The sequence below is a fragment of the Eleginops maclovinus genome, chromosome 6, assembly GCF_036324505.1.
Source record: "Eleginops maclovinus isolate JMC-PN-2008 ecotype Puerto Natales chromosome 6, JC_Emac_rtc_rv5, whole genome shotgun sequence".
Taxonomy (NCBI): domain Eukaryota; kingdom Metazoa; phylum Chordata; class Actinopteri; order Perciformes; family Eleginopidae; genus Eleginops; species Eleginops maclovinus.
The window spans coordinates 1,545,562-1,564,062 of NC_086354.1; the positions used below are offsets into that span (position 1 = coordinate 1,545,562).

The 18,501-nt window shown below is 41.6% G+C and overlaps 1 protein-coding gene across 3 annotated transcripts; it reads left to right on the top strand.

The window, feature by feature from the left end:
- The first annotated feature begins 892 nt into the window (after positions 1-892).
- On the top strand, positions 893-17,136 carry cnpy1 (canopy FGF signaling regulator 1). Of its 3 annotated transcripts, XM_063886837.1 has the most exons (7): positions 893-1,138; positions 1,888-2,032; positions 7,697-7,799; positions 9,142-9,257; positions 14,532-14,744; positions 15,983-16,169; positions 16,961-17,136. In XM_063886837.1, exons 3-6 carry the CDS (start codon positions 7,706-7,708, stop codon positions 16,124-16,126), a joined length of 567 nt encoding a protein of 188 aa, XP_063742907.1. In that variant the 5' UTR covers positions 893-1,138; positions 1,888-2,032; positions 7,697-7,705; the 3' UTR covers positions 16,127-16,169; positions 16,961-17,136. The 3 variants fall into 3 exon arrangements, with proteins under 3 accessions (XP_063742907.1, XP_063742906.1, XP_063742908.1); XM_063886836.1 differs by lacking the exon at positions 1,888-2,032 and having other exon boundaries at positions 925-1,138; XM_063886838.1 differs by lacking the exon at positions 1,888-2,032 and having other exon boundaries at positions 938-1,138; positions 15,983-16,079.
- The last annotated feature ends 1,365 nt before the right edge of the window (positions 17,137-18,501 follow it).

Below are 18,501 nucleotides of genomic sequence, written 5' to 3' on the forward strand. Positions count from 1 at the left end.
GACATGCATGGCATTCAAAATTCATAAGTAATTAGATGAATAGGCATCTGTGTGACACTCCTGTGATCATATGATTTATTAATTTGTGCAATAGCTGCTGGGATGAAGCTGTTGTTATACCGCTTAGTTCTGCTCTTTGGGACAACCAACCTCCAGCCCGAAGGAAGAAGCTTAAACTCTGAGTGCAGAGGGTGTGAGTCATCGAATACTATGGAGCTGGATAACCGCTGTAAGGTACAGAGTCTCCAGGTGTAGCTGTTCATCAGCCTGCTGGACCACTTTACTGAGTCCTGCATTCAAAATCTAACTTGAGTAAAAGTACAACAGTATTATCAGCAATTTGAACTTAAAGTATAAAAAGTAATGTGAATAATATTGTTGCATCACGCAGCATTTTATTGTTATGGACAATCAAAGTTCTGATTGACTTCTTGTAAAGTATTTAAATAATTTGACACTGTTGTGACTTTTTTTTTTTTTAGAGATGCAATAGAAGTATAAAGTAGCATAAAATGGAAATACTCAAGTTTTGTACTTTGCCAGTACTTGAATAAATAACTCACTTCCCACTTCTTCCTTTACCAGTTACCTTTATTTGCAACCTGTTTTTCTTGTATTTGTTCCCGCAGATGTGATTGGTCTGTGCTCTTTGAGTCTTGAATATGATTGGTTCCGCAGAAGGATGTCGGGATCAACGTGGCGCCATTACAGGCCAGCACTTGAAGCGTCACTGTCAATGCGTCAAGTCAGAAGTAACCAGGCGGAGTGAGAGAGGAAGTCAGTGGACTGCGCTTTCAAAAATAAAAGCAGGAAAGGACTTGAATGAAGCAGACACAGTAGTGCAAGATACCATTTTAGAAAAACAAATGTTATTTACTGGATCTTACCTCCTACATGTTAAGTGTTAATTAAATTCCTGCGTGCTAAGCAGATATAGCAAAGTGTTGTTCTTATCTTACTTTGAAAGTTTTGCACGGAAAGTGAAAATTTGTAGTGTAGTTTGAATGAAAGTTGTCGAGTGCTGACGATAGGTGAGATATTAACATGTACAAAGTAAAGTAGTGGATGGCAGCTCAGCAGTGTGTGTGACACGGCATTCATCAGTCGGAGAACCCGTGCTGTGGAGATCTGCTGTCAGGTAAGACATGCTGCCGCTGGCCTACAGGATACTGGGTAGCCGTCCGATAACCAAACTCCACAGATACATTTAAGAATATATTGTTATATATAGTTCATGTTTGTTCATCTGTAATTTAATAATGCGATGCACACAACTGCATGTAACACTGCAAATGCAAGTAATATGTCGGTAATGTACCAGTCGAGTCCATAATGAATTTCTAAACAAAATAAAGAAAAAACATGACGCAGGTGTGCCCACAGGGGGCTACAGGGGGGCCACAGGGAGGCTGCAGGCTGATCACCTGTCTAGCACTGTTTGGCAGACCTGTGTGCGGTATGATCAGAGTCAGAATCGAGTTTATTGCCAAGTACGTTCACACATACACGGAATTTGATTTGGTGTCTGGTGGTGCGAACTTAAACAATCTAAGAAAATAAGTTGCAATAGTAGGTCAAAAATATAAAGATAATAAAACAAGTATGTTAATAAGCTATTAAGCATTACAACATAATACCAAAGACAAGTTTTTACACCAAATTTAAATATACAAGAACCTTAAAAGCTAAAAAACAAACAATTAGGACAATGAAAATATGGCAATATATGGCAAACTACAGTGGATTGTATTTTAAAGTGGAGGGCTGTGGAGACGTGTGCAAGAATGTGCAAAACGCAGTAAGAGTTGAGCATGAGAAAGAAAGAACAAGAGGTTGTTCAGATGATGTGTATTAATGTAATACATCATGTTTGTGGGGGGGATAAAGGGTCACTGTCAGTGGGGGACCCGGGCCTTGTTGACGAGACCGGTAGCAGAGGGGAAGAAGCTGTTCAGGTGGACAGAGGTTTTGGTCCTGAAGGAGCGCAGCCTCCTGCCAGAGGGGAGCGGGGTACACAGGCTGCCTCTGTCAGGTAAGGGAAGGGGAGACCCTAAAGATGGCTTCAAAAATGTGGAGTAAAGTATAAAGTAGTATAAAGTAAAAAAACTCAGGTAAAGTGCCTGAAAATGTAACTTGTACTTGAGTGCAGTACTTAGCTAAATGTACTTAGTTACTATTCCTCGCAGCCTGGAGGTAATTTCCTGTCATAACTATACAAACAAACTAAACTTATTTTACAAATGCCCTATGAGTCACTTATAAACACAGTGTGGTTTACAAATCACTTTCTACAAACTTATACATTTTGTTTTGCAAATAAAAAATCTATCAACTACTGAATCCCTTTCAACAGAGGGGGTTTGAGCAGAGTGAGTAACAGTCCCTGCCATTCTGATGACGGTGCTCTTTCTAGCAATCTGATACCAGAATACATTAACACTTTGAGCGGACAGGTGGCATTGTTGTTGTTTCTGGTGGAAAATCTAATGTTAAATAGGATGATGTGTAGCAGACTGCAGGAGCTAGCTTACACCAAGCTAGGCTAATTTTCTGTTCAGTTGGTATACTCAGTTTAAACACACGTTCCTCCGCTGAGCACTTCGGGGCAAACGCAACATTTTTATTTTTTATATATATAATTGGTGTTAGCTAGCTCCTGCAGTTTGCTTCACTTCATCCTACCCATAAAACAGTAACTTCTGGAGTTTGGTTGACATCTTTCACCAGAAACAACAACAAACTTACCTTTTGGCTTTTTCAGCAAAAGACATTACAGAAACACATAATCCCCCAGGGAAGAAATACAAATAAATACAACAAAGTGACAATCAAAAAGTAATACTTAAATTAATAAAATACAAAAGTATACAAATGTTGACACTGTGTTCACTGTCAGGATAATTCAAAAAAGAACACTCAAAACAATATAAATTATTGCAAATAATGTAAATAGATATGTCAAATTGTCAGAAGGCTTAAACCTTAGGTCAGAATGCTGGTAGACAAGAAGCTACATCACATCCTATCATATTTATCATATACATTAACCACATTTATTTAAAGATATCAGGATTTCCTTTAAAGCATAGATTAATTTCTTTAAGGCCTCACTGCGTCCCTCACTGGCATCTTTTCCTTGCGCATTAGTCCATCCGACCAGGGATGCATGGAGAGACGAAAGGAAACCATGCGAAGAGAGAGGAAGCAAGGAAATGAGCTTTAAGAGTAATGGGACGTCCTTTCCTCGGAAAGCGACGTCCGTTTGTGGTGACGCCGGTAAGGCTAGATCGTCTGACAGCAGCTCTGTCCCTGTTTCATTCATACACAAACACCCACCCACCTAACGCCTCTGTTAGTTCACATTTGTATCATTTGTTGTAGACCCAAACCAATTTAATGAAATAAGAACTCATTTTCAAGAAAGATAAAAGCCATTCTCCATCCATTGATCCATCCATCATCCATCTTCTCCCGCTTATCCGTCAGGGTAGTGGAGATAACAGCTCGTGTAGAGAGCCCCAAACTTCTCTTTCCCTGGCCACATCAACCAGCTCTGACTGGGGGATTCCAAGGCGCTCCCAGGCCAGTGAAGAGATATAATCCCTCCACCTGGTCCTAGGTCTACCCCTTCGTCTCCTCCCAGCTGGACGTGCCTGGTACACCTCCCTAGGGAGGGGCCCAGGTGGCATCCTCACTAGGTGCCCGAACCACCTCAACTGGCTCCTTTCAACGTGAAGGAGCATCGGTTCTACTCCGAGTCCCTCCCGGATGACTGAACTTCTCACATTATCCCTAAGGGAGATGCCAGCCACCCTGCGGAAAAATCCCATTTCGGCCGCTTGTATCCGCGATCTCGTTTTTTCGGTCATGACCCATCCTAGGTGAGGGTAGGAACGAAGATTGCCCCGTAGAAAGAAAGCTTTGCCTTCTGGCTCAGCTCTCTTTTCGTCACAACGGTGCGGTGAAGCGACTGCAGTACCGCTCCAGCTGCTCTGATTCTCCGGCCCATCTCACGCACCATTGTTCCCTGTCTCGAGAACAAGACCCCGAGATACTTGAACTCCTTCACTTGGGGTAAGGCTTCATTCCCTACCTGGAGTGGACAGTCCATCGGTTTCCTGCTGAGAACCATGGCCTCAGATTTGGAGGTGCTGATCCTCATCCCAGCGGCGTCACACTCTGCCGTTGAACGATCCACTGAGTGCTGAGGGTCACAGACCGATGAAGCCATTAGGACCACATCGTCTGCCAAAAGCAGTTGTGCAATCCTTAGCCCACCGAACTGCAGACCCCCTCCCCCACGACTACACCTCGAAATCCTGTCCATGAATATCACAAACAGGATTGGTGACAAAGCGCAGCCCTGGCGGAGGCCAACCCTCACCGGAAATCGGTCCGACGTACTACCGAGAACCCGGACACAGCTGTTGCTTTGGGAGTACAGAGATTGGATGGCCCTGAGTAGAGACCCCCTCACCCCAGTATCTCCCTGGGAACCCGATCATACGCCTTTTCCAAATCCACAGAGCACATGTAGACCGGATGAGCGTACTCCCAGGCCCCCTCCAGAATCCTTGGGAGAGTAAAAGCTGGTCCGTCGTTCCTCGACCAGGACGAAATCCACATTGTTCCTCCTCAATCTGAGGTTCGACAATCGGTCGGACACTCCTTTCCAGCACCTTAGAGTAAACTTTCCCGGGGAGGCTGAGTAATGTGATGCCTCTGTAATTGGCACACACCCTCTGATCCCCCTTTTTAAAAAGAGGAACCACCACCCCGGTCTGCCACTCCTTCGGTACTGTTTCCGACTTCCACGCAATGTTGATGAGACGTGTCAACCATGACAGTCCCTCAACACCCAGAGCCTTCAGCATTTCGGGGCGGATTTCATCCACCCCCGGAGCTTAGCCACTGTAAAAGCCATTCTTAAGAATGTAAAATGGAAAAGCTGTTGCTGCAGACAGATATTAAATCTGTCTCTTTTAGTTGTATTGTGTTCCTAATAATAATAATGAATTGGAGATCATGAAAAAGGTTTCCAATAAATGAATAAACAGATTTTTTTCCACTTTGTTGTTCAGATATGATACATTAATTGAAATCAAACACTATACAAAACTGAGGAGGGATTCCCTGAGTTGAATGTCTTGGATCCGCTGTTAAACTGCTCTCTTGATAAGAAGCATCAGATCAGTGCAAGCGTCCAATCAGTGATGGATACACAGTAGGAGGCGGGGCGAGTGGTTGAGGAATGTCACGGGGTGATGGTCTGGTGGTTCCTCGGTTATCTCCTAGGTTATCGCTCTTCGGTCCTCGGTCCTCGGTCCTCCGGCAAGCGCCATGGGACGCTCCTTAAGATGGCGCACACAAAATCAACTTTCGGTGAGACAGAGGACCAAGGAAATTACAAATAGCTGCTGTGGAGACTCACTCAGGACATTTGTGAGAAAATCCTCAGCACAACCACTTTGGAATATTAATGCCAAAGGTCACGTGAAAATGTTTTGTACTTCAAACCGTTGCTGTATTTGTGTCTGAAAGATGATTTATTCGAAAAATGTATTGTGTTGGTTTGATAGGTAGGTTTTGTATTTGGCAACCAAACTGTGTTTATTGGTGACTCACAGGGCATTTGTAGAACATGTGTTGTTTGTTAGTGGAGTTCTGGCAGGATAATAGCTCAATACCCTATCCCCATGTGGCCAGGAGTTTGGATCCATTCCAGGGAAGCCAGTTTGCACGGCACAAACCACCAGAACTACCATACCAGCTGATGTAACAGGGAACAGTCTGATTCATGATTTGTTCATCTGGTAGGAAAGTTATCCAGATCACAAAGTACAAAGAAGTGTGTCTGACCAACAACTAGTCATTCTGAAAACTAAGGTTTCAAGGTTTGTGTGAACCCTAAAAACTCCCTCGTAAAATCAAGAGCATTTACAAAAGGCTAAATACAAACCAACTAGCCTATAGAGTAGATTTTATTCAGGCATTAACCAAGTATCAGAAGCTTCCCACGTAGACAGTTATTAGGACATCAGCTGTTCATGATGCCCAGGCCCAGAGCCACCACCACTGTGTATCTGTATTTGAACAGTCTTTTTAATACTTACAAACTGTTATTAATTTGCCTCTGACAATATTACAATATACACACAACTTTTAAAATATCCAAACCTTTTAATGACTCATCACTAAACACTCATTATGCTGCAGATTATGGCCAAAATGATGATCACAATTATTTTGAACAGAATTGAAATCATGATTAAGTATTTTATTGCTCTTTCATTTTAAAATAAACAGAGCTCTGCTTGTGTTATGCTGCAATTCTGCTAATGTAACATTTATGGATACAAGACATTAGGCAAAACTAACAATAACAATACCTTTACTGAAATATTTGTTATAATACACAAAATCACTTGACTAGTTACCAAAACAATCTACCTAGGTTTTTCAATTTAAACTTAAAGGATCCAATCTGGTGCACTTTGAGACCCACATTAGGAGGGTAGAGAATCATGTGCTCCTGTGAGCAATTTAACATAACCCCGATTATTCCTTCACTTTCCGCTGTAGACTGAAACCACAGTTTTTATTATGATGCTGCTGTGTTTATCTTTGCAACTCTAGCACAACAATTTATTTTGGGATAAATAAAGTCCTTTCTAATTTTATCTTATCTTAGCTTATTTGTAATTTTTAAAATACCATTGGGCGCCAAAACCAATGTTAAAATTCATAAATGTATCCAAAAATTACAGCATTTATTTAAATCAAATTGTAAAATTAACAGGGACGGTTTCATGCAGATCTGAACCATGGAGTGATCTAACTGTGACTGGCATAACATGTCTATAGGAAAAGGGACTCGGGGCCACCAATATGGCTCCTCTGTTAATAAGTGGATGGAGCATTCCGAATAAAGAACTCTTTCGAGTGTAGTTAATAACACTAGTCAAAGTAGTAAGACTCATAAGAATTGTGTTCACATCATCATCATCAGGAAATGCCCACGGGCCATTTTGAATCGGCCCTCACCAAATTCAAAAAGTATAATGTTATATGGCCCCCACATGATACTTGTGCTTGTTCTTAAATATATATGTAAACATATATGAGAGGTATTCATGTGTTAATAAGCCCAATGTCTAATCAATTCAGTCAATTAAAGTTGAAACCATTTTACAACAAATCTAAGTTGATGAGAAAAAAGACCCAAAACGTATTAACATATCAAGCTTGAAATATACCCTTCATATCTCCCCTTATTCTGAGCAACCTGATGCTTCAGTTTGAGGGATGATATAAAACAGAATAAAGTAAACCCTGTTGAGAGCTGTGAGGTTGGCTGTTTTTCTCAAGTATCAACCATCATTTAGCTACATTTGATTGAATACTAAGTTATAAATTAACCTATGAGGTAATATACCTCACCTCTAGTGAGGGGTCCAGCCCTTTTTATGTTTTTTTATATGTGGCCCTCAGTGAAAAAGGTTGACCACCCCCTGCATTGCATATAAATAAAAAAATATATGCTAATGATTGAATGGCGAGAACTTTATGTGTTGATACTTCAGTTGAATGGAAAAGGTAATTGTGTCACTTATTTGGTTTATTAAATGACCTTGACACTTTAGAAGGCCTCCTGTCTAATCACAGTGTTAGTGTAACTGTATGTCTGTCCTGCCAGGTTATCAATATGGCGTCATGGATTATTCATGTGACTATGATGGTGCTATCTGTCTTCATCAGTAGCAGCCAGGGGAAGAGGGACAGGCAGCTCTACTGCTCTGGTAAGTCACTCCCCAATTCAATCCTGTGTTCTGAAGGGTAACAGACTGTCCTCCTCATGTCTGTATTCACTCAGGGGAACTGCCTTCTGCTGTTTCTTAGCATAGATACAGGAGGTAAACTTGTCAAATAAAACAATTGGGCAGTGAGGTGTGTGACATTATAAATAACTTATTAAGTGTTGCCCTCTCTAAAAGTTATTGTAGAGAGAGATGTGTTTGGTCGCCAGGAGATAAAATCTCCAAAGTAAAAGTACAAAAGTATCAGCATCAAAATAAACATATTTTTCCCGTATGGCCCATACTCAGATTTAAAAATAATACATTTTTGTATTATAATTATTATAAATGCTTTAATGTCAATGTTACCCTTGGTAAAGGTGGGGATTATTTAAATGACGAATATACTGCTCGGTAACTTATAATAATACATAATGATTAATTGATTGATTTATATTCTGTATTATTAATCAGTACCTACAAAATAGCTGTAGTATAGTGAATAAAAAAGTAGAAAAATTACCTCCGAAATATGGCAAATAAAACATATAAAGTAGCATAACGTGAAAATATTCAACTGAATTATAGTACCTCAAGATTGTACTTAGTTACATTAAACCACTGAGGCTAGAAAGGTGGTCGGAACAGCGGCTATCTCCACTAAAAGCTAGACAAGGACACGGGGGGGTGCTAACCCGGAGACAGGAAGGAGGAGAGCTGGGTCCAGGTTAATGGAGACGAGAGGTAGAAGCCTTCCCCCCTCTCATCATGGGAAACATAAAATCCCTGACTAATGGCATTAACTAGGAGTGAGGCGGACGTGATATTAGCCTTTAGCTTTCATTTTTAAAGTGTTTATCCCTAGCATGATAAAGTGTGGTATTGTGTGTCTGCCTGAACTCTGCCCTATAAGAAAGGTGGCTAAATATTCTGGAAAAATCCAGATCATAAAATGACAGATTGTTGGTTTTAATGCTTAAAGTGATTTGAATCATTTGGTGCAGCACGTCATACATTTTGAGATGTATGAGTTCAATTGTTTCTCCTTCAGTTCCTGAAAACCCTGCAGCATCTGAAGGCAGCACGGCTGAGATGATGATTAAATCTGCAGCCTCTAAGAGGCTTTTTGTTACTCAATTAAACTGTGTTTCATTCATCAGATGTCTTTAGCCTGAACAGCTTAAACATGTTAGTTAGTCAGTGTCATTTATAAACAGTCACACTTAGTACTCTTCATTCACCACAAATGGCCGCTAGAACTTTAATGAACTGACTAAACAAAATTCTATCCCTGACAATAAGCTGCTGCTTGTTGCTATCACTGAGCTTTACCTTTGTTTCCCAGCATGCAAGGCCATTGCTGACGAACTGAACTACTCAATCAGTGAGGTGGACCCAAAGAAAACTATCCACGTTGGCGGCTTTAGACTCAACCCAGACGGAACCATGAAAGACAACAAGGTAAAGTAAACTGATCTCATCTGTCCTACAGTCATATCTTTACGCCAGTCCATTTAGCTCACACGTAATGTCAGGATCAGCTGTTAGTATTTGATTATGTTGTTATGATTAACATTAGTTATTTTGATGGAACTGTCTGTTCATTGTTCTTAATGAATGAACGTGCTACCTAGTGTCAGCCTTATACTCTGAATACTTTATTTACAACACACAAACAGTCCTCTTCGCTGTGTCCTCAGAACACCGAAGGATGGCGACTTGTTGCGTGAAGTACACTGCCTCTGGTCAGTTGCTTTAAAGGTGACATCAATATATAAGACATAAAAGAATACAACTAATTTAAAGAATAATAAAATAGTGCAAGAAGTAATGCAGATTTCAAAAAGTATGAATGTCTAATCAAGTAAAAAGGTGACACTGCAGTTGTTTTCAGAACACATTGATCTGTGTGTGTGTGTGTGTGTGTGTGTGTGTGTGTGTGTGTGTGTGTGTGTGTGTGTGTGTGTGTGTGTGTGTGTGTGTGTGTGTGTGTGTGTGTGTGTGTGTGTGTGTGTGTGTGTGTGTGTGTGTGTGTGTGTGTGTGTGTGTGTGTGTGTGTGTGTGTGTGTGTGTGTGTGCGCGTGCGCGCGCAAACACAGTGAGATTATGGATCCAGGCTGTTGTTCCTTGGATAATGAGGTCATATCCCACTGGACCCTGGACGTCCTCTTCTGCCCAGGGACCAGGCTATCATGAGGTGTCCAGCTCTCATATTGATTTGGTGGATGTGAATCACTGACAGCTGCGCTGATTGAGTGTGCAAGTAAGGCTGAGAGGAAAATGTCTCTAGTTAAAGTCCTTTGATGATACAGCATGTCTTCATGTTGTTATCTGTGAACTGAATGGGTTCACACAATACATTTGATTCAAAGACATCTCATTACACAGTATAATATGCTGTAGTTGAGTTGGCAGCCCCTTGGAGGACCAGCACTCGTGTTAAATGATGTTTAAACCTCCATCTACCTAAATGGCGAAACCATACTCCAGTGTCCCGTAGTTGCACAGGACTGTGGGCTATCAGACAGAGTCAGCACTGCAGGAACAGATAGCGGAACTGTCCCTGAAGACCTAACAGCTGGGTGGCTTGATGTAGCCGATCAGAAACCCATTCAGTGCTCTGAAGGTACAGCCTCCCTGGAGCAACCCTTCGAATACTATTAGAATTGTCCATGATTGTGCAACTTGACACCCAAACTTATTTTTCTTTATATCTGGTCCTAAAGACCCTGGTTTATTTGACCAACAGTGGAGGAAGCAGCTCTTCTGGGGACAACAGTTTTGGTTGGGATCATGGTTTAGTAACCAGGAACAGATAGTCTTCCGGAGAGGACTCCTCCTCTGCCCTCAGCTGACACTAACCTCCACCTGTTGCATTGTTTGCTCAATCAAATGTTACTGAGCCACAGAAGAAGCCAAACCTTGATCCCGTGCCCTCCGACTCCCCCTTTTCAGCAGCTTTTGACCTAGTCTGAATCGGAGAGGGAGGGATGTCACAGCTTAGATGCCATCAGTGAGGAGGATTTGCAGGTTTTAAGTCTCTGCTCTTTGGCCTCCGCACAGTAAGACTTCCTGGGGGCATGGGGCTGGTCTTTTGCACACAACTTAAACCTGCCTGCGGCAACAATGATACATTTAAGGCCTCCAAAGACATTGAACTTAGTTGGAGCGGTGAGCTGATCTCATAGTGACCGTTCATGCATTGAAAATGAGAGGATGCACAATGACACGCCGACAGAGTGACACATCATATGCGACTGAGTGAGGGGACATGCAGTTACATTATTTTTTTTATATATAATCCAGAGCTTTCACGTATTATCTGCCCAAAGGTTGCTAAAGCAAAAGTTCAACAGAGAAAAAAATAGACATGAAATGCCTGTGAATTAGATTTTCTATCAGTTAGCGTGCCTCAAATCCTTTTTGTTAAATCCAACACAAATGTATAAAAACAACAGTTTGTGCTTTTATGGGGGCTCAGGTTGCTGGAGGAACAGTGTGAACCTGTGTACACCTTCCAAAGTAATCTACCTTACTGCAACACTCAGTCATACTGCATGTCATATTTGATTCACTGTTAGCAAAATAAACACAAAATGACCAGCTAGCGCTAGCTAGTTTAACTGGTAAGGTGCATCCTTCTGGAAGCTAATTTGACTAGCAAAAAAACTGTACTTCAGTGAAAAAATAAACAGCTGAATTGAGCGTAAAGTTGTATCGAAAGACACAAAGAATTCAGCTGTTTATTTTTTCACTGAAGTACAGTTTTTTTTTATTTGTTTTAGATTATAATAATTTCCCTTGCACTCAAATTGCAGGTTTCGCATATTTTCATTTTCACAGAACCAGTCTAGTCTTAAAGCTAAGCTAACCATGCCCTGGATTTACATTGATCTTCTCATTGGAATAATGAAAAAAAACTAAAACTACACGTATTTCCCCAAATGTTCCACTTTGCTTGCAATCAATGTGACGGCTGATGTAGCTATTCTTCATCCTCTTCAGAATGAACCATCTTTAGATTTGGATGAATGCTTTTATAAGGATGCATTTCATTTACATTCAGAATTGCCAGCTAATTACAAATGTCTCAATATTTCTATTGTCATAATGAAGTGATATTATTATCATCATTTCATATTAACTAATCTAATCGTCAAAATTACATTTCGGCTTCTCCTTCCTCTCGCCGCTTTGATGACAATATCATTATCATTATTATTATTATTATTATTAATATATGGGTCTTCATTTGCCCATAACACCAGGACAATGAAATTGAAAGGCCCCTGTCCACAGTGGTGCAATAATGGCTCCTTGTCCAATGGGAATTGAATGGAGGATAGCATCCCTATGAAGCCTATTCTCTGAACCAACCGGTCGACCACCCCCCACCCCCCCAGCCCCCCCCCCCCCCCCCCCGCCCCCCAGCCCCATTCTTCAAACAACACTGTGACTGACAGCTCCCTTTCACAAGACTCCGACTGGCAAGGACGGGCTTTAATTCCAAACCATTTGGTAGCATGAAACGATAAAGACGGGACTGACATGGTATTATTGTCGGTTCTGGGGGCCTTTTTTTATCATGTGATTTAATTTGTGTTTAGATGTTAGACTTGGTATTTATCAAATTCATACACCAAAAAAGTGATGTGATGGCCCACAGTCCTAACAGAACGTTTGTGTTTGCATAATGTTCAGACTATAAGGAAATAACCAGTGATCTGACCTGCTTATTAAGCTATTACCGTACATTTACCTGACAGCCGTAGTACTCACTTTAGTTTTGTAAGAATGTTTTTGGTTAAAAAAAACTAACTCTATATAATGTAGATCAAATTAGCTTCATTTGTCTAAGTTAGCTTTAGCCATGCCAAATGTAACATGTAAATTATACTTAAATATTAAATATTACAATTATCATTTAATATACAAAGGCAAAATAACACATTTTACTCACCACTTATTGATACCTTTTGTTCACTGGGGATAGTAACCATTAGCAATGAGGAAGGACAAAATCCCATGGTGTCATTATTTTATAACCACTACATAGTGTGGTCATTTACTTCATAAGGATAAGCAAAAAGTTTATATGTAATGGAGTATTTCATTTCCAGGGGTAGACGTCATATTCACAAGAGGTGTACATGTTGTTTTATTTATATTAAATTAAAAAACTACCAAATTGAAGAAGATAAACAATGCTTTCTCTTTCAAAGCTATTTGCCTAAATATTTAATCTGGCGCTTTTGCTGATTTCCAAATCTTTAAAAAATCCCCCCAAATCATCTCCCATGACGAATAAGAAAACTTGTTTTGGACTGTTGGTTGAACAATACAAGACATTTTGCAAATGTTTTCGAACAGATCATTCATCATAAAGTAATGAGCATCGGTAGGTTATCAAAAACACAACTCCAAAAATATTCTCTGCGACCCAACGACTAATTTCCCTCTCTCTGTGGATGTCAGCTCTGGTGTCAAAGTCATCACAAACACATTTTGATTGATAGGTGAACCTCATCGTCATTGGCCTTCCTGACCTACATCCCTCACTGCTCGCCCTCCGACCTTTGGCCCTGTGCTGTAACACATTCTGTTCACCGACCCACTTCCTCTCAGCACAACCGTGTTGTCAAGCTCATGGATCTCCGGCTGAATGAGGCAGAAGTTAAAGAGGGGGGTGGGCCTTAAAGACGAAGCAGGGATTAGTCAGCGGCTCCACTCATTTCCACCATCAACACATCTCTGAGCAGAGGCTAACAGATGGTGGAGAGATGCTTTGTGTGTGTGTGTGTGTGTGTGTGTGTGTGTGTGTGTGTGTGTGTGTGTGTGTGTGTGTGTGTGTGTGTGTGTGTGTGTGTGTGTGTGTGTGTGTGTGTGTGTGTGTGTGTGTGTGTGTGTGTGTGTGTGTGTGTGTGTGTGTGTGTGTGCGTGTGCGATGTAACCACTATGGGGAACACTGCCAATTCTGAAAAGGCACAAAAGGGTTCAGGGAATAATAAATCTACATTGTTACAAAATCCAGTTCATGCGCACGATACCCTCTAACCCTCCTCCCCCTTCCTCCCTGTGCCACACCCGCCCTGCCACCTAAACCAAGAACACAAGGACGCTCACTCACTCTCACCTTTGATTGTTGGAGGAGCTGTTTACCCTGCACTTGGCTTCTGTTCAGTACTCCACTCATCCCCCCAACCCCCCCCCCCCCCCCCCCCCCCCCCCCCCCCCCGCCTGGATTTTTCCATCCCATTTGGAAGTGTAAAGACAACCCAACCCCCACCCACCCTTTCACTCTTTTTACCCCAGAGCGTCACCCCGTCACCGCTCTATTTCCGGGGTGGGGGGAGCGGGGCACTGCACCTGTCCTGACCCGTCTAGACACCAGCGCCTGGCTTTGTGTCCTCACCGTGGGAGAGGAAGTGGACGGAGGACATTGAGTGGAGAGGATAGGAGGGTCTGCGCAGGTTAAAAGTCAGAGTTGGAGGGTGAGGTTGGTGAGTATGGAGGAGACGCAGCGGAAACAAGGGGCCGCCCTGCTAACCCAAACAGGGCCCTGTGGTGTAACACACACTTAGGCTCAACATCTGTGTTATCATGGTTGCCATGGCAGTGACTGTTTAAATGTCTTGTGGAACTCTGGGTAAATAGGAGGGAAGCCATTACTGTGTTGATCCAGAGATGAGGCATCAGCTCAATCGCTCTCTCTCTCTCTCTCTCTCTGGGGGCCAGGTACCCTTTGCTCGCTCAGAGACTCACCTCAGCGAGCTCCTGGAGGGGGTGTGCAACAGCATGAACGACTATGCCCTCCATGTTGACCCAGACACCCAGCACAAGCAGTACAAGAGGTTTGCTCCCAGGAGCAGCGGGGCCCCCGGGGACTTCCCTGACTTTAACCACTTCCAGTTCGACGGACCGGAAGCATCCAACGCTCTGAAGTTTGCAGTGAGTGAAAATACAGAGTGTGTGTGTGTGAGTGTGTTTTTGATAAACCCAAGTTTTGTAAATGTATGAATCAATTTGTATTATTAACATACAGTATTTATATATTGTACAATATTACTTTTCATTTATTATTTATGTCAATTACTGAAACTTAGCTGAAGAACAACAGCTAAACTAACTCAAAAAGGAGATAATTGAAGCACAAGCGCATCCTTACAAACTACAAAAATGTAGCAAATCCCAACATTTTATTTAGTTTTATTTCAAGTTTTTCAATGTGCAGTTAGTGTGTAGAATAACTGAGCAGCAAGTCATCACTAATTATTAGTTGCTTATTGAGTGACGTGTCAGTGACCAAGCTTGTTTCTAGCGTGCTACATAAGATCAACTGCAGCTAGCTGCATGGGAACCAATGTGGATTATTCCCCAGCTGCATTCTAACACAGCCAGGCTTCCACAGGTTGACGTGATCCAGTAATCTGAAGATCTTCACGTTCAGAAAGAGGTGCTGTTTCATTCAGATCTCATGACCATAACACAGTTTATTTATCCTGGTTTTTTTCTGCATGTGACATGGTCAGTATAACATCCAGTTTAGTTTAAAACATTAACAGTCAATCTCAAGTATAAAGCAATAGGACTAACCCAAACATTTAACAGATGAAATAGACGTTTAAAAATCATGTTTGTTTCTACATGCAAGAAATAATTTCTCAAAGGCTTTCATGGGTGTTTGTTTTAACCCCATCATTGTATCATTACTAGGGAGCTGGAGTGTTTAAGATTCACATGGAGCTTCACCCTGTTTATGTGGTTATTGCAGACAGACTGAAAATGGCAATGTTTAAAAGCCATTCTAATTTAAAAAATCAGGAATCCTCTACAACTAGTTTCAAAATGACGGCCCCATGAGTTTTGTCTGGGGTTCGGGATCCAACATCTATTAAGATTCTACCTAAGTTTGCTGTTTGGATACACTACGCTTGGATGTGACCAAAAGTTTTTTTAAATGTAGTTCTGGTGTTTATCTTATAATACGGAGAAAAAGTCAGAAATCTGAATTTTGAACAGAGTTCTGAAATTGTATTTTTTTTTCTATAAAAATAAATTATTTTAATTTGTTCTGATTTATTTTTATTGAAAATCTCAGAATTCAGATTTAAAAAAAAATAAAAAATGTTTTTCCTGTGTGTGTGTGTGTGTGTGTATGATGTCTTCTGTGTTGTGTTTTCTCTCAGTGTGAGACGCTGGTAGAGGATCTGGAGGACGACATCATCTCGTTGTTCAGACAGGACACAGAGAATGTGAGAGAGGAGTTATGCAGCAGAGTCTCAGGTACACGCACTCTGACCCAACTCCACACCACACAGACTCTTCTGTGATGGAGTGGTCTCACTCTCAGCTGAAGGAGGCACCACCCCTCAGGTAAATAAGGGGAGAAGCTTCAGGAAGAACTCCCCTCTCTGACCGAAACAGGAACTGTTCTAACTTTTTCCAACCGGTTTAGAATCAAGGTTGCTGCACTACCAGACACGGGTATGAAGTTAAATAATAGAATAATAATTGAACCTTGAAGTTGTTAACATCTTTATGCCAATAGAACATTTCTTTCTTATTTTACATAGTTTACTGGTAAAGGTTTGCATGGAACTCTTTGTACAAAGCGTGTTCATGGTCAGGAGCCATGCAGACTTCCTGTTTGAGGGTGTAATAACTTCCTGTTGCAGGGTGTAATAACACACATGATAGCTATAATATCGCTTTGAAAAAGATCATGGAGAATCAGCTTAATTAAAATAATTGAAAGTTTGTTGTAATACTAATAGCTTTGATAAATGACCCCCATGATTTGTTCAAAAAACATTTAACATTGGTCTTTTTTTTGCTTGTTTCTGAATTCAATAATTTCATTTAGTTGAATGCTTTCCCATTTGCTACGATATACAGAAATGACCTTGCACAGTGAATCATTTTTATTGCTGATTCTTCGCTGCTGGCTCTGGTTTCCACAGCCTCAGGTAACAGCAGATATGAGAGGCCATTGCATTAGAATCTGAATCGGCTGAAAGCCAAAATATGTATTTATGTGCAAGACAGTCCCCTCTTTGTGTCATAAATCATAGTACCACATTTCATTTTTCTATTATTCATGTTGTCATTCGACTCATGAATTTCAGCGTTCTGCTCACATTTTTGTCTTTCTGATTTGATTTCAGACTACTGTAAAGATAGCGGTCGCACCAACGAGGAATTGTAGATTTTGAGAGAACGGATGTGGGACCAGCTTTGTTGCCGAGATCACAACAAAAATAAAACAATATTTCAAATAATCTGTTTTTGACAAATGACCTTTTTCTTTAATAAATAATAAAAAAACAAACGTTGAAATGTTTTTGGGCATACTGTTTCTTGTAAATAGTGTTGTCAGCAGCTGTTTGACCCTGTGGTACGCACCAGACACGGTGAGGAAGGCTTTCAGTCACCTAACTGATGGCTTTGAGCTGGAAGAACATCATACGATCTGATATGACACCATATTTCTGCGGCAACCAAAAGCCAACGATTCCTTGGCGGCTGTGGAATTGTCATTTTAGCTTAATGACAATGACCCGGAAGTCGCTCAGTGGCAGCCAGGATAAGAGCTGTTCTGATTCTCTAGATCATAGTTCACTAACAGGCAGACCGCGGTCTGGGTCCGGACCCTGACGCCGACCTTTGATCAATACATGAATAAGGGATTTTCATTTTGACGGGGCAATTCCATTTGAACCGGCGCCGATGGGGCGAAAGAGACGAGTGAGCGATACAGGGAGATAAACACAACAAGAAGAGACAAGTTAGCGCGAGACAAAGAGAGAAGATGAAGAGAAGAGTGAGTGAAGAGACGAGTAAGCGGGAGACAAGAGAGGGAAGCCGGAGAGAAGAGTGAGGAGAGAAGCCGGAGAGAAGAGAAGAGTAGAGGACAGGAGAGGAGAGGAAGAGGGAGAGGGAGTGCACTGAAACCAACGCATTGTTAAAGCACCACATATTTTGAAACTCCCCCACATTTTCTGTCAGACGAAAATAACTGAAATCAGTTTTGACCCTCGCTCTCACCATGCATTTAAAGGTCAGCACAGCATCACAAGCCATCGAGTCCCCAACTTTATTTCTCCTGCTGAGGTAGATGGCCATTTTGGCCTGGCCCAACAAAAAAATTCAGGAGCTGACATTTCACCTTTTGTCTCTGGGTGTACCTGTAACCAAGGATGAACACTTTGGGGGAAAAAACCTCACCAAACAAACATCTGGGTCAGTAGCTGAAAGAGACAAAGGAGTCGATTACATTCTGAGAAACAGTGGAAGATGGTTTCCCTTTGGTCACAGAACGGACAGGTGTCAGAAACAGCTGGGTTGATCACTGAAACAAAGGCATTGACAGCAACCGCGCCGTGGAGAATCCTCCACTGTAGATCCCCCAGCCTCTTTGTCAGCGGGGGCTTGTAAAGCGCTCTCCACTCAGGCCTCTGAGTCTCAGTCAGGACCAGGTGGGCTCTCCACCGGGTGTCCACTCGGCCCTGCAGTCTGCTCTGGTTTAGCACTTTTGTCATTAAATAATACATCCTTTTGTTGGACATGGTGCTAAACTTAAAATCAGTGACATTATTAAACCTTAACAGAAAACTAACACGTGACGTCAGGAACACAAAGTATCTCTGGAAAAGAGTCATTTTCGTTTGGTTCAGTAAGTCACAGAAAGCACAGCCAGTGCCAGTTC